The 15,336-nt window shown below is 49.3% G+C and overlaps 1 protein-coding gene across 2 annotated transcripts in view; it reads left to right on the forward strand.

Moving 5' to 3' along the window:
• The window catches only part of LOC126578670 (LIM domain kinase 1), a 10,496-nt gene extending 237 nt beyond the window's left edge, over window positions 1-10,259 (forward strand). The window contains exons 2-9 of one of the 2 annotated variants that reach the window (XM_050241479.1): window positions 1,707-1,803; window positions 2,392-2,506; window positions 2,593-2,723; window positions 2,804-3,040; window positions 3,125-3,217; window positions 3,334-3,779; window positions 3,848-4,805; window positions 4,881-10,259. In XM_050241479.1, the coding sequence (XP_050097436.1) occupies window positions 1,707-1,803; window positions 2,392-2,506; window positions 2,593-2,723; window positions 2,804-3,040; window positions 3,125-3,217; window positions 3,334-3,779; window positions 3,848-4,805; window positions 4,881-7,320 (4,517 nt within the window). In that variant the 3' untranslated portion in view covers window positions 7,321-10,259. The remainder of the gene's footprint in view (window positions 1-1,706; window positions 1,804-2,391; window positions 2,507-2,592; window positions 2,724-2,803; window positions 3,041-3,124; window positions 3,218-3,333; window positions 3,780-3,847; window positions 4,806-4,880) is intronic. The other variant, XM_050241480.1, reaches the window with a different exon arrangement.
• The last annotated feature ends 5,077 nt before the right edge of the window (window positions 10,260-15,336 follow it).

The following is a 15,336-nucleotide window of genomic DNA, read 5'->3' on the forward strand; positions in this document are numbered from 1 at the left end:
CGTGGGTGTGAACAGTGCTGTGCCTCTCTCTCTCTCGCTCTCCGTCTTGCTCCCTCTTTTGCGTTCTTCCAAAGCGTGTGTGTGCGTGCGTGCGTGCGTGCTTGTGTACTGCGGCGTTCTAGGCTGCTGCGATGATGATGATGCCGATGATGATTGAATAACCCTGAGACTGGCGCCTCATTGTCGGATCATCGTAGTCATCTGCTTATCATCTATCGTGCCTTGCTGGAAGCATCTTCTTGCTGCATCGCCCCCCGTTCTGAGTGTGTTTCGCTTTCATTCATACACACATACACACATGATCGTCGTGTGTATGTGTGTTGCTATGTGTGTTGATAAAGTTGTTTGCCTCCAAAAAGGTCGTAAGGCGCTTATGTTTACTATGCGGCGGCGACACCCCACCCCCACCGCTGCGTCGTGTAGTGTGACTCATCGTCATCATCCCCATCATGCATCGTTGGTGGGAATCTCGTCATCTGCACGTCCGGAATGCAGCGCGATAAAACTTATCAATCGTGTGGCCCTGGTTCGACGGGAACCAACGACGAACCTAAAAACGGGACGTGCCCATTACGTGCGCAGTTTCCTCGGATGCTCGCGATGATGGATGTTATTATCATCATTACGGATCGATCGATTGATGGTATGCGGACGATAAGCACGAAAGGAGGAACACGAAACGAAACCCAAAATGAAGAAGAAATTCTACGTTTGCCTAGCGCCTGCACCTGACCTTGACATTTCATTCATTAGCAACGGCACACACAAGTTGTTGCTCTATTCACCATCAGCATCATCAGAGTCGGCAGTGCGACGAGCAGCAGCAGCAGCAGCAGCCTGGCGGTGGCCTGCTTCGCCGCATAGTTGCGATGTGCGATGCGGCGCGGTTGCTATGCCTTTCTGGTGCGTTCGACGCGGAGGATCGATACGGTTTAATAGAAAATAGAATTGCGCAGCATTGCATCGCGAAGCATAGGAGAGCCAGCCAGCCGGCCTCCTTGGGGTGCTGGTTAGAAACTTTGAGTTTGAGAAATCGTCGACGGCGGTGGCGTCGTGTGCGTCGAAGTGAAAGCAAACTAATTGAACATTCAGCAAGAAGGGACCAGCACGGACCAGGCCGGACGCGGACGCGGGGAGAGAAGGAACGCTCTAGTGCACACCGCCACCACCAACAGGGACCATTAGCGCAGTGCAATTAGGGGTAGGGGTGGCCCTGAAGGGTCAAGCCTAACTAACTAAGCAGCGAGGCGGCGATCGTCGCCACTACCGCCAGCGCCGCTGCTGCCACCACCGGAAAAGGGTTGGACCGGTTCGCTGCTCGTCGTAGTCGTCGTCGTCGTCGTCGGTACTCGATCGCGATCGTATGCACAACGATCTAGATACATCTCCAACCATCTCTCCACGCCGCGTCTGTAGTGCATTCCCTCGTCGTGCGCAGCGTGCAGCGTGCTGCTGCTGCTGCTTCTCTCCCGTGTTGTCCGATAAGCGCACACAACGCGCTTCACACGGAAGTGATCGCGCTGGACATACGCGCTGCGAGGAAGGAGGCGCAGTTTGCATAACCGCGCGTACCTGACTTGAGCACAAAGCCGTAATCTCTTGTAGTGGTCCCGCGATCTGACCTACTCGAGCCACCAACACACCGTACCTCACCGAACCCCTCTTCTTACTAGCTGCTCGGTTCCCTTTTTCTTTCTTTTTTGCAGAGGACAAAAACACGGCTTGCGCCAGTTGCTACAACACGATAGAAGCGGAACGGCATGTGGCCGCCGTCGGTCAGCTGTGGCACGCGGAATGCTTCAGGTGAGCCAACGAGGGCTTAGGGATTTAGTCACAGCTGTGTGCATCCAGGTGGGAGGGAGGAACTGTCTTATCGCCACCCCAGCTCTCGTCACCAGCTTGGTCAATATTTATCATACACAGCCTACTATATACTTGGGGATCGCCTGTTTTTATGTAAAAAAAAAACACAGTCTACTACGCAACGAGAAGTCTCAGCGGAAAATTGGTTTCACGTTTCGTTTCATTATCATTATTAATGCCCGTTTTTCGAACTGATCGTTTTTTGGACTGGACAATTATGATACGCATTGCGATTCGAGGAGTTGCGTTAGTTTCATTCTCCAAAAAACCATACTGCCACGGCATGGGTGTTGTGGCATTGCACATGCGGTCGCATGCAGGTCTTATCTCCCTGCGGAAGTGCCACGAAAGCGTGACTAAAGTAAAGCTTGCTGCACGTGTCCGAACGGCATCGAAACACGAAACACGGAAACGCATGCCGACGGCAGGGGATTTAATTCGGTTTTGCTGCCCGGTGGGCCAGCCGGCCATAACTCGATTAACTGACCCACCCCGCTCCTCGTTGGGCTCCTTTCTTCTCCTTCTCAGGTGTTCTGTTTGCGATGTACGACTGTCGAGCTGGTATTTCGAGAAGGATGGCCTACTGTTTTGCCGCGAAGATCATTGGTCCAAGTTTGGCGATCGCTGTCAGCAGTGCGCACAGGTAAGTGCGTATGGTTACTGCGGTTTAAAGAGCTGGCAATTGAGGTACTTTTTATTGATTTCATCTGGTGTTTGTTTTGCTTGTAGATAATCTCTGGCCCCGTGATGGTTGCTGGTGACCACAAGTTCCATCCCGAGTGCTTCCGGTGCGATGCGTGCCGGATCTTTATCGGTGATGGCGAAACGTATGCGCTGCTGGAGCGCTCAAAGTTGTTCTGGTAAGTTTCTGTGGTGTCATCTACTAGTGCAATAGCTTCAGCTTAATATTTCGTCATCCTTTTTTGCGCCTCTGAAACAGCGGAGCCTGCTACAAACATCAACACTGTACGCTGCTGGATACGGTGGCCAAGGGTGAAGGCATTAGCGATGCGAAACGCAAAGTGCCACACTCGATACGTTTGGTGGAAATTCCCTGGAGCAGTGCACGGACCGAGCGTATACGGTTGGCCGCGGCACCCGATGAGAAGCTGCTGTTCGGAGGGCCCGGTGCAATGGGTGGACCCACGTCCGGTTGCAAGAGCGTTAGAATCTCGGAGTAAGTCATTTATGTCCGTTCTGGACGACCCCCTAAAATACTAACCATCCCTGAATCCCCGTTCTGTTGGCTGCCTTCTGGAAGATTGGTTTGTACGGCGTACGGTCAACTGGGGAAGTACATTTTTTCGTGCGTAAACACGGCACTGGAATCGTGCTGTGGTTTGCTTCACTTTAGGTAACTGATTAACCGTTCATAAAAGCGTCACTAATGTTACAAGCGAGTACAGCGAGTGTTCATGTGACTAATGTGATTTTTTTTTCGTTTCTTCTCTACCCGGCTATTCATCACAGGGTAACGCTCAACACGGATTTGATGTCCTTGCGGGTCGGTGATAAAGTGCTTGAGGTAAACGGTACACCGGTTCGTGATGTGCCGCTTGAAAACCTGCAGAGTATGATCGAAAACTCAGGCAAAGTGCTTCAGTTGACGGTCGAACATGATCCGCATCTTCTCGCGGACCAGCAGCAGCAACAGAAGCATGGTTGTGCGGATAGTGGAGAGACGATGGTACGCGGCTCTAACTTAGAATCGTCCGCCACGCGTTGTAAAGTGCTCAACAACAATGAACGTGAAGAGGCAGGTGTGGAGGAGGAAGAAGAGGAAGGAGATGGTCAGTCCAGTAGAAGCCTGTCGCCCAGCAAGTTGGAGCGAATCTTCCGCAAAAAAGATGAAGGTTACATGAGCGGATCGTCGCGTAAGCTACAGAAACGCCTCAAGGATGTCAATTGCAATACATGTAAGTAGCGGAGTAGGCGCACCATCGCATGACCTGCTCTGATTTCTCTCTTCTTTTTTGCTCCACAGCTTCAAACAGTTTAAAGGATAAGGAACGCAGCTCGAGTATGTCCCGGTTACTAGATGAGCATCGTAGTGTGGCGGCCGGTGGTGAGTTTTATGACCTCTCGCGAACAAAATCGTTCCGCGTGGAACAGAAAGCGGCCCGGATCTTCCGTGCATCCGATCTCGTGCAGGGAGAACTACTGGGAAAGGGATTCTTCGGTCAGGTGTTCAAAGTGACGCACCGCGTGACGCAGGAAGTGATGGTACTGAAGGAACTGTATCGTGTGGACGAGGAGGCACAGAAAAACTTCCTCAAAGAGGTGGCCGTACTGCGTTCGCTGTCGCACAATAACGTGCTGCGGTTCATCGGTGTACTGTACAAGGACAAGAAGCTGCACCTGGTGACGGAGTTTATACCGGGCGGTTCGCTGAAGGAGCTTATCCACGATTCCGGCCTTCCGCTCAGCTGGTTACAGCGCATGTCGTTTGCACGGGACATTGCCCGTGGTATGAGCTACCTGCACTCGATGAACATCATCCACCGGGACCTGAACTCACTGAATTGTCTCGTGCGGGAAGACGGTACGGTGATTGTGGCAGATTTTGGGTTAGCGCGCATCATAAAGCAACCGTTTAGTACGGCGTTCGAGAAGTGTGCGGCCAACGGTAGCACAACGGGAACGATTGGACGGAGAGCGGGCGGTCGGCCACGGCGCCAGCGGTACACGGTCGTTGGCAATCCGTACTGGATGGCACCGGAAATGATGCGCGGTAACAAGTACGACGAAAAGGTGGACATCTTCTCGTTTGGTATCATGCTGTGCGAGATCATTGGCCGGGTACAGGCCGATCCGGACTATTTACCACGGTTGCCAGACTTTGGCCTCAATCAGACGGTGTTTCGGGAGAAGTTTTGTGGCCAATGCCCGGAACCGTTCTATCGGATTGCGTTCCTGTGCTGTGACCTTAACCCGGACAAACGGTAAGATTCGGTGGTGAATGTGCGTTGCCATGGTGCGATCGTACGTTAATTTGTGATTGCTTTGACCCTTTTCAGGCCTCCATTCCACGTGCTCGAAGTGTGGCTGGAAACGATGGCAACGGTGACTGCGATCGGTAAACCACTGCCTGCCGGGATTGTGCACGAAATAGAGCATTTCAAGGGTCAGCTACGGAGCGCAGATTCCAGCCTTTGCACGACACCGGATGGACTGGCGACACCGCCACCGTCTTCCGGCAATCTGAAGCCATCGCTTAGCCGCAAGCGCATCTGCGAGGGTCCCGAGGAGGTCCGTAATGTGCAATCGAAGGGTATGGATGTGGTGGATGGTTGTTGCAAGACACCAACGAACGAGGAAGTTCATGCGCCATCCGTGAATCATGTCGTGGAACCGGTCGATCAGAAAACACCAACGAATGGGTTCGTCGTAGTGGACAGTAACGAGCTACCGAAGTCACCGCATCTGGGCAAAGATTTTTCGGCCAATGGTGACCGCATACGGGACAGTATCCGGGCTAAGCGTCGCCAGCGTATGATGCTTAGTCGCGAGAACCAACGGAAGTCACTGGATTCGAGTGCACTCGTCGCACGGTTAGGTTGTGATCGATTAACGAACGAGTTTTCGATCGATAGTGGTGGTGATGAAGGGAGTGCCTCCGAACCGATCAGTTTGATCATGACGACCAATGATCTGATGGCAATGGGAACGACGGACGCTGCAGTCATCAGTACACCACCGCCTGCTCGTGAGCGTCTCTCGACGGATCAGGTGTTGGCCTCGGTAAAGGATACCCTCGAACGCAGTGGACCCTTACTGCTGGAGCGTGATCGTGGTGAAGAAGAGATTCCGGACACGGTTTCAGCCACAAGGACGAAGCATTACGGTGAGAAGGGATACATCATTCAGCTGAAGAATGGCCATTTGACGTTGAACAATGTGCGCGATCTGGAGAATTGTTCCGATTTCGATTCGAGTTGCGACACAAGCCTTAACTACATCGAAGTGAATGGTAATCGGGAGGCGTTGCAGGAGCAAAGAAGTGGACCACTTGGAACGGAAATGAAGACACTGGATGCTTTTGGTAATACTGTTACGCCATTCGCCAACCAGCAAAACGGTTACACACCGGGATTGTGGGCGGGATTAGAGCGGAGAACGTGTGAGAAGGAGAACATCGCACTCGACAGCGAGGAGAGCCATATGATTGTGCCATCGCAAGCGAAAGCAACGTCCCCGTTGGCGGTCATCGGACCAGAGCGTAATACGTGCAGTGGCCCAACGCCAGTGACCGACGCAAAGCCTCCGGCTGGGAAGGTGAGCAGCGCCGTTGAAAGGAAACCCGCCTCTCCGACGAGTGCCACACAGAAAGCCGTCCAGTATACTCGCAAACTGTTCCGTTCCAATGAACCATCCCCTAGTCGACCGACAGCGGCCAGCCCCGTGACCTCGACACCTGCTGCTCGTCCGAATCGCGAAACACGCGTTACGCAGGATAGTGAAGGGGTGGTTAAGACGCGAATTGTCGGCAAAACACAGCCAGGCGGTGGTTCGTCCATGTTTACTACCAAACAGAAAATATCTCCCACTTCCGATCCGGAACCGCAGCCCAGTTTTGGTGCGTCCGTATCGGTGGCAAACAATCGGCGAGTGAAGGTGCCGAAAAGCGGTGGAACTGTGATTGCCATGACCCATGCAACCGGTATGTCGAAATCGGTACCGACGGGTGCCGGGGGAGCCCCGGCCTCTGCTGCTGCCTCTGGTGGACCCTATTCGATGCAGTCGCTGTTTACGTACAAAACGAAACCAAATGAGACGCAGGATGGCAGCCATAGCAATAGTTGTAGATTAAATGGCCTTGTAGAGAGCAAACGGGAGGGCCGAAGGAACCGCGATGAGGCTGCTAGTGATGGAAAGCGCCATTCCGCTGGCCTGCAAAGCATTACACCATCATCGAGAAAGCCACCGATCAGTGTAAGTGGCGGCGCTGGGCCAGGTGCTTTACTTCGGATCACAAAGAGCCGAACCTTTAAACCGGCACCACTTGCTGCCGAGAGCAAACCAGTGGCCACCGGTAAACTGTCTGAACGGTATACGACGTTACAGTCGCCTACACTGAGCAGCAGTGGCAGCAACTCACGAACCGAATCACCATCACCACCGGTGCCGTCGATTGCCGTGAGGTCCAGCAGCGGTGGCAATGGCACAGTTACAAACAGTCGTCAGATTGGCATTCTTTCTCCAGCCAGCATACGCCGGTTAAATGAGCGGTTACTGGAAGCTCGCAAAGGCAAATCTTCTTCAACCGTCACGTCACCGACCGAAGCATCCTCGTCGTTGACGGCTTCGAAAAGTGTGTCCACCAGCAGCAAAAAGCCAGGATTTGCCCGCAAAGTACCGCAAATTGGGTCACCATCTAGTCCATCTAGCACCCTGTTGGGCGGTTTAAATGGAATCCGCGAACGTAAGGTCATACCACCCATGACAAGCATCAAGTAAGTGATGCGTTCCAGACGAGGAAAACAATGAATAGTAATAGTGACAGTGACAACTCTTAAAGTTATAAGGCAAAAGCTCAACAAAAAGTTTCGGCCACAAGCCAATTGCAATCGTTTGCTCCTCAAACAAAGCCCCGAAGGGGACACAAAAACCCCACAGGGACACACTGTTTACCTTGGAATTCAATCTCGTAGCACCTCCTTAATCGTGCACCATTTGAATCGTTACAACCAGTTGGCACACACCTATTACCACATGCACCACCGCCGATGGTACGGCGTTCCGTTTTCTTCTCTGTCGTTTAAGCGACTTAAGACTTACTGTGGCTTGTGGTTGGCGCGAGACCCCCCTCTGGTCAGCTTGGGAGCAAGAAAGAGAGCGTAATTATTGCTCGCGAAACAATATTATCCTAAGAGATCACTTCTCTATTTGTGATGGTGTCTATGGTACACCATGGAATTTCAAAAAAGACAAAACCACATACCCTTTCCAACACGTTAGGCTGCTATCTAGGATAATGTTTTTAAACTCATTTTTACTCAATTTTACTACCATATTTTTAATGCAAATGCGCTAGGAAGATATATAAGTCGATCTCCTTTAAGCTCTGCTTTGTTCCATTTTGCAATTTCGATTCTTCTTCTCTCTAACAAACTCTTCCCTTAAGGTCCAAAGACGTTTTTTGTTTGACACATTTTACACATCGTCTTTCCACGAATCAATGATCATAACGCTTGGTTTTAGTTACGCTATATCTGTAGAACGTAAACGCGAACAGCGTTTGACCCCCCTATTCTGTAGCATAAGGAAGAAGTTACTAACCGGACTGTGATATTGTGAATGTAATGTATGACGACGAGGAACGGCGAGCAGCAGCAGGCGAGTGTGAAGCAATCGTGCGTAAATTACCTTTTCTTTTACTTCACGAAAGCTAAATATACATATTATTACCCTTTTCTCACGGTAAGAGAAGATGAGCAGCATCGAGCGACATTGACACAACGAGACATGACACGTGCGAGTGGCACTGTTCGAATACTTTTAGCTAGGCCGCAACCATCCATACCCCCCCGGGTACAATGTTTAGTTCCCCCTTGGAGATATGCTGCTAGCTTCGAAAAGTGGGGTCAGGAGGCCATCAATTGTGTATAGGATTAGGCATGAGAGGTACGAGGTGCGAGTGTATAATGTAACTAAAAACCACAAATATACATACCGTTGATCTGTGGATACCGCGGAATGGTAGAAAAAATCATGGGAGTTACGGCGAGCTCCTCAACCATCCACATCCTGCCTGCGATGATGTGAACCGTGCTCAATTGAAAGTGTAATTAATAATGTAGATAGTAAAAAGCAATGCAACGACAACAACAACCGGTGGTTATACACACTCCCGGTTGCAGGAACACTCTCGCGCCGGTACCGGGAATTGGGGTTTTTGGATGACAAAGTCGGATTGCGCCTGGAAAAAAGGGGGACCGAATAGCAACGATACAATGCAAAAGAATGGCCAACGGGGAATGGGCATCGGTTGCCCAGCAGCATACCTGGTGCGGAAACAATGCAGATCGACAGGAAAAAATCCAGGACCGCCGTTTACAACATTTCGGTGCGCAATGAATAGGTCGAATGGACTGCAAAATTTATAAATTTATTGTTTAATTTTTGAGTTTTTACCATATTTTCTTTTTGGATTTTATTTTAACCTCCCGCCAGTGCAGCACTACTGCAACAATTGGGATTTGTTGTGCGGTACCGCACCGATGGTGCGGTTGTGTGTTTAATGTTGCGGTTTGGCGCTTGTTTTTATTGTCGAAATCTCACTCTGCGCGACCATTATATGGTGGAAGACCCCCTGCCATTGTGCTCGCGTAGTTATTGTTGGTAAAAAGACTGCATTTTACCTACCAGTGCGTCCTGCTGCTCGGCTGCAATGGCTTTTTGGCGTTTTACTATGTCCTATGCGGATGCACATGTAATCCGGTGGAATGTTTTACTTTTTATCGGAAAAATGTAATGCGAAAAAGGGAGGGCAAAAGAAAAAAAAGTCAAATGATTTAAAATGTCACTGCGAATATCAATTCTCGTAAAATATTAGTACAAGCAATTTAACAACTGAGAACAGACAGAAAAAACAACAACACGGAAACTGGTTCCGAAAGACGATGGCGATGTTGTATTTAGCATGTAAGAATGTAACTTATTTGGCATTCCACCAATTGTAAACGCAAAAACATGGTACACAGTGTGCGAAATGTGGTTCAAAAATTGTAGGCATAAACTATGGCAGGGATGCTTAACGATATAATAGATACTATATGTACATGCGCGCGGGGTAGGAAGGAACGGTGTTTACGGAAACTCTCATAACCACGATGATGATGAGGAATTGTAATGCGATAATTAAACAAAAAAAAAAAGAAGGAAAGTAAGAAACAACTCAGCAGGGAATGTAGAACGTAGTCCGTAGAACACGATATTACCAGAGGGAAAGAGAGAGGTAAAGAGAGCAGTCGTAGCAGAGTACGGTTTTGATTTGTTCACCTTCTTCCGTCACGATCACCAATCGTTATCGTTTCATGTTGGACTATTGATCATTGCAGCGCGATAACAGGGCCCGTGCACTTCCCTTACTTTTTATCTAATTTATTAACCCGATAAGTAACGACTCTCTTTCCTCTTCTTTGTTCTCGAACCGATGGAACCGAGATCCATCGCTGCAAAATGTCATTATGTTATCATGCCAGCTGATTTAGGGAGCAAATCGGTGAAAATCGGTTTTCTTTTTAACTTTGATTTTAATCTACTCTTGATAATAAAGTTAACGTCAATACTGGAAAACACTGGTTGGAAAATTGATACCAAATATCCGAGAAAAAGAAACACCAGCCGATGAAGGCAGCTGCAGTTACATTTGCCTTCGCATCGACATGCAAATTACAGGCGAGTCTGACATGCGGCGGAACCATTCATCAATCAGACCATTTGAATGACACAGTCAGAATGACTGACTGCCTTCGATTGCGGGAACCCAATATTCAAATCAGTGTCAGTTTAAACATTCAAGTTTCGTCCTCTCTGGCCTGTACTGCAAGAGAAAGAGGGATACATTCCAGAGGCGTAATGTTATTGGCAGATTGTCTGCCATTTAAAGATGAAACATGGTCTGGTCTCTAAAGCTACAATGCTACAAGTCTCTTTTTTTGCTCCTTTCTGGCCACTGCTCCCGGGATGATCAGGACACGGAAACGTTCAACAAAACAAATCAACGCGACGCACGCACACATCCGGCCAGTGTTGGGTGGGCATCCTTTTGCATAACTAAATACGTGGTACCTAGATTACTTCACACGCGGTAGCACGCGGCAACAGCCGGTTCCTAGCCGGCCATTTATTAAAATTTTATTTTATCCAATATCATCCGGCCCGGGCACAGCAAAAAGTAGCTCGTCTGCGTTTTCTTCTCTCTTTTTCCACTGCTCTTCCGGTTCCGTCCCTGTGTGACCGGGGTGTTGATGGAATGAACGATGCTTCCGCGCCACCGTTAATCGATTATCTCGTGATAATAGCCACCGGGCTGGCACCTAATGTGGTGTGTGACAAAAAAAGTGTGTTCGATTCCGTCGTTTTTCCTCCCATTTTCCGATGACCGATTGACCACAGTGAGTGACAGATTCGTGTGTGTGGCAGAGCCTGCTCGGATCAGTTGTTTTAGCAACAGATTCCAGTGAAAACCGAACACGCTCGATAACTTTTGATCTTGTTGGCCACCTACTGTAGCAGTAGCATTAATGATAATGGACGCTACTGGTCGGTGGCGGTGGTCATGCATAGAGCTTAGCTGGTGGATACGTTGGATCACATTCGCTTTGATTGAATATTTCATGCCGTATCCTGTGAACCGCACTTCCCACCAGTAACCAAACCCATGGGGCGATTAATTCCGTTTGGAGCTTTCCTATCGGATGCGGATTTTTTTTTCGTAATTTTTTATGCTTGCTACCCTCCTCCTCCCGCGCCGGTTGGTTGTTGGATATGAAATAAAATTTTCATTTTTCCACCCACAACGCGCAGAGTGCACGCTCGTTCTCGGTGGCAATTCTATGCTCCACGTGCAGCCGGCCATTTCCCATTTTTCTCTTGTTGTTTTGTAGTCCCCTTTCCCGCTTGCAATTTCCCTTGCAAACGGGGCTTTCCCGTGTGCCGCAATTCGTCCGTAATGTGGGCGCCCATCGGTCGCGGCCGCCCAGTTGTTTGTCACATTCATTGGTTTTCACCGGGCCGGACCGAATCTGTAGTCGAATTGTTATATATCCATTTGAAATTCAAATAATAAAATAAAATGTTCACTCATAAAACGAAATAAAATAAATTTGAATAATTGATGCTTCCACCAGGTCCCACGGACCCTCGCTCACTCGTTCGCATCCTTTTTCCGATGGCAGGTTTTTTGCTTTCGCAGGTCTTTTTGGTTTTGGTTTCTCCGTTTACCGTTTGCCAGATGATGAGATGCATCAGGAGCCGCGGTCGATTGGGTCTCTTCTCGAGCCGTCCAGGACCAGGTGGTATGACTTTGTCCAATTCATGCGATCGCACCTGCCAGAGCTTTATTGGGTTTAGTGGAGCAGTTATGTTGCCATGCTAGTAACTCGAAGTAGGCTTATTAGTCCTTTGGATCAACATCGAATCGTAGGATGGAATGCACGATTCTACATCAAAGTTACCTTTGGTCAATCTTTCGTTGTTGCGTTCGTATCACGCAGATAAAACTCTAAACTGACCGAGTTTGGTGTTCAAAGTGTAATCCTATTGTGACATGCGTGTCTGTGATCGTGAAGCGGAAAAGTAATCTATTTGCATACACGCCACGCTGGCCACTGCATCCGAAACCTCCCTCTTCGTCTTTGTCGAACATTTTGCAAAATTCCGATCACCAGCCAGGGGGTGGGATCCACCCTGCAGTGCACCAGCACCGACTCTGGTAGCATACACCAGCACCAGCGGTAGGCGCCATCACGTAAGCGAAATGCAATTGAAAATAATCAAATTTATTCGTCTCGCAGGTGGGCAGTTTATGCTTTTATTTACTTACTACCGACCATTTTCATCGCAAAAACCAGCAAGCAAAAGGAGAAAAAGAATCAAGTTAGTCCAAGCAAATCCTTTCCATTTTGAATCTCTTTTCACAGGACTGACCCATTCATCGGGCTCACTCCCGATTTTCCGGCGCACTGGCGCCACACGCGCACGCTGGTTTTTAGGTTTTATTCGTTTGACAAATATGCACTCCCGAAATGGAACTTGGGAAAAAATGAGGCTAGGGTATCGATGGGATTCGATGGGGGACAGAAGGTCGGAGTCAAGTGCCGTTGGACGCAAAATCCCGGAAACCAAAATCGCGCGCACGCATTCACTCCATTCGTCCCAAAATGGTTTTGGTTTGGATGGACTCTTTTTTTCCGGCCAAAATTCCATTGAACGCCGATGCTGCGTGCACCGGCGGGGGTTCATTCACGCACGAAACATGTGAATGCAACATGCTGGACTTCCCCGCTTGCCCTTCGAGATAGCAAGGGCGATAGGGCGTTTAGCTTGTGTTGTCGTTCACCCCGTCCATCCCTTGTGATCGCGCTTGAGTTGCATTTAGAGAAATTTGTCGGTTTTTTTGTCAATTTGTTGCCATTTTGTGGGCACTACTCGCGAGTGCAATAAGGCTGATGATAATGGTGATTATGGTTGAGGATCGATGGATTGTTAGTTTTCTTTTTTCGATTTTTCAATATTACTATCTCGTTTATCAATTGCTTTCGCGCAATTGTAATGCGAAAGTAATTCCAATCGCCCAAATGCATATTACTTCCATTAAGTGAAATGAAATAGTCGTTGACATGTTGAAAATAATCGCATTTTTTTACATTTTTCACCGTATGCTGAACCTTTCTCAAAAAAGAATATTAGTAAATCCGATATCCTTCTTAGCATCAATATTTGTTGGACCTATTCCGATTTTTTTATCGGTAATATTTTTAATATAAAAAGTGCATTTCGAGCTAAATGATTGAGCACCAGGATGCAATGGACACTGCCAAAAATGCATCTTTTATTTTTTTTTTACTTAATGCTTCCCATAATTCCAATTATTATTGAAAAACTATAGCTCAATATGACATTCATGGAAAAATAGATACTTTTGTTGACAAAAAAAATCGTTTTTGACTGGAATCACCGTAAAAAACTTTCTAGTAATTCTTATTACCTTAATGAATTCATCGCACAAGGATAAAAGATCTACTACCATGAGCTTGTTGACTACTTGGATGCCGTTTAAAGTGTCAGGACGCGAAATGCACCATTTTGCGAGGAAAATCATGAGACGGGGTCCTCAGACCTCCTTGGATTCGGTCACCTCAGCCAACTAGCACTTAGATCACCATGGTGTGCTTTGGTAGACGCTGACGATTTGAATGATTGATACCCCGGAGTGTCCGTGTCTCCTCGGTATTGATTTTTCTTGACATGCTCTCCCCTCTTCTTCGCCCACTCGTCACGTTTGTCGCCGAAACCTTCCGGATCGTACCAAAGGGGAACTCTTGCAAGCCGCTAACTTCCATCGCAGCGAATGTGCCAAGGGGTTCGCCATCGCGCATTATTCCGCGCTCTAGCGTCGTCGTCGCGCCCGCCATATCATAATCGCCACCATCGCTCGCAATGCTCGGTGGTCCATTGTTTTCTGCAACCCTTTCTCTCTGTCTGTCTCTCTCTGTCCGGTGCTTTCGCTATATGGCTCTATCCTATCATTCAATCGAGAGCTGCATGCATAATGACCGTTTTGCTAGTGCACTTATGCATCCGTTGCATACACTCCCCCCGCCGGGAGGTGATCCGATTCGCTCCGGACCATCGTCGACAACGCGATGGGAGGGCAAGATGGCTTCTAGGGCGGAATGGCGCGTTGTTTTTTTTCTCTGTTCTGTGTCTCGTGTGGTGTATGGTTGGCCAGTTGCCGGGAAAGGCACTGGCGTGGCGCACGGTCCTTCGCACATCTTGCATCAGCCTAGAAAAGGGAGAGGAGGCACGAGTGGAAGGGATCCTATGCTAGGTCCCCGCTAGTTAGTCCGCTCAGCCATGTGGACGTCAGAACGAGAAAAAAGGGGGAATTCGTTCTGAAATCCGCACGTCTTCTTCTTCGGAATCCGCAAACGACATTTCTCCGGAAGGGCTCCCGTAGACCTCATAACTCTCCAATCGTAACGAGTTGATTTGTGTGTGGTTAAGCGGGAGGGGGGGGGGGGGTGGTTCCATGGACGCCCACGGTGGAGAGATATGGCCTACGACCACCGCAAAAACCAACGCTCAAAATGGCGGCCACCATAGTGCTGCTGCTCTAGCGGGCGTGTAAAGAGCGTGAAGAGCGCCAAGAGTGACAGCTCCCCCGGGGGAAGCCTCACAAACCCGCGGCATCCCTGGTGCCCGAACGCAGAAGCGCAAAGCGAACACGCCCGTTCTTTATAGGGTTTTGGTGCGAGTTGGCGCGATTTACGCGAACTGAACGCGAACGGGGCCCATGATGGGGCCGGCCGGCCATTTACGCAACGCAAGGCCACAAGAGTTATGAAGTCAAGCGTCAGGGCGTCCGGGAAAGGGGATGAATTTGCATGTGACACGGTGAAAAGGCACAGGGAAGAGCAGTGGGGGGTAGGTTCCATTGTGTGTGCCGTACTGGCCTATCGCGACCGAGGCTTCCGTCTCCGGCGGGTTTGCCAACCGAAGGAAACCATTTCTCTTTCCCACTTTGGTGGCACCCCACGACAACGGTTTGCCGGAATCCCGTGGTCGCTTTGGAATGCTTGGTTTTTTCTCCGGTGTTGTTGTTGTTGCAGCCGCCGCCTCCACTGTTAGCCAGCCACTTCACCTGCCTCTCGCTACGCTACCGTGCGTTCTAGTGCCATCATGGTACGCGAAGTGAAGTGATGTACTTCTGGGCGCACTTCCGTGGAGAGGTCGCCATCTTCAAAG

Source organism: Anopheles aquasalis, chromosome 3 (assembly GCF_943734665.1).
Source record: "Anopheles aquasalis chromosome 3, idAnoAquaMG_Q_19, whole genome shotgun sequence".
Classification (NCBI taxonomy): Eukaryota; Metazoa; Arthropoda; class Insecta; order Diptera; family Culicidae; genus Anopheles; species Anopheles aquasalis.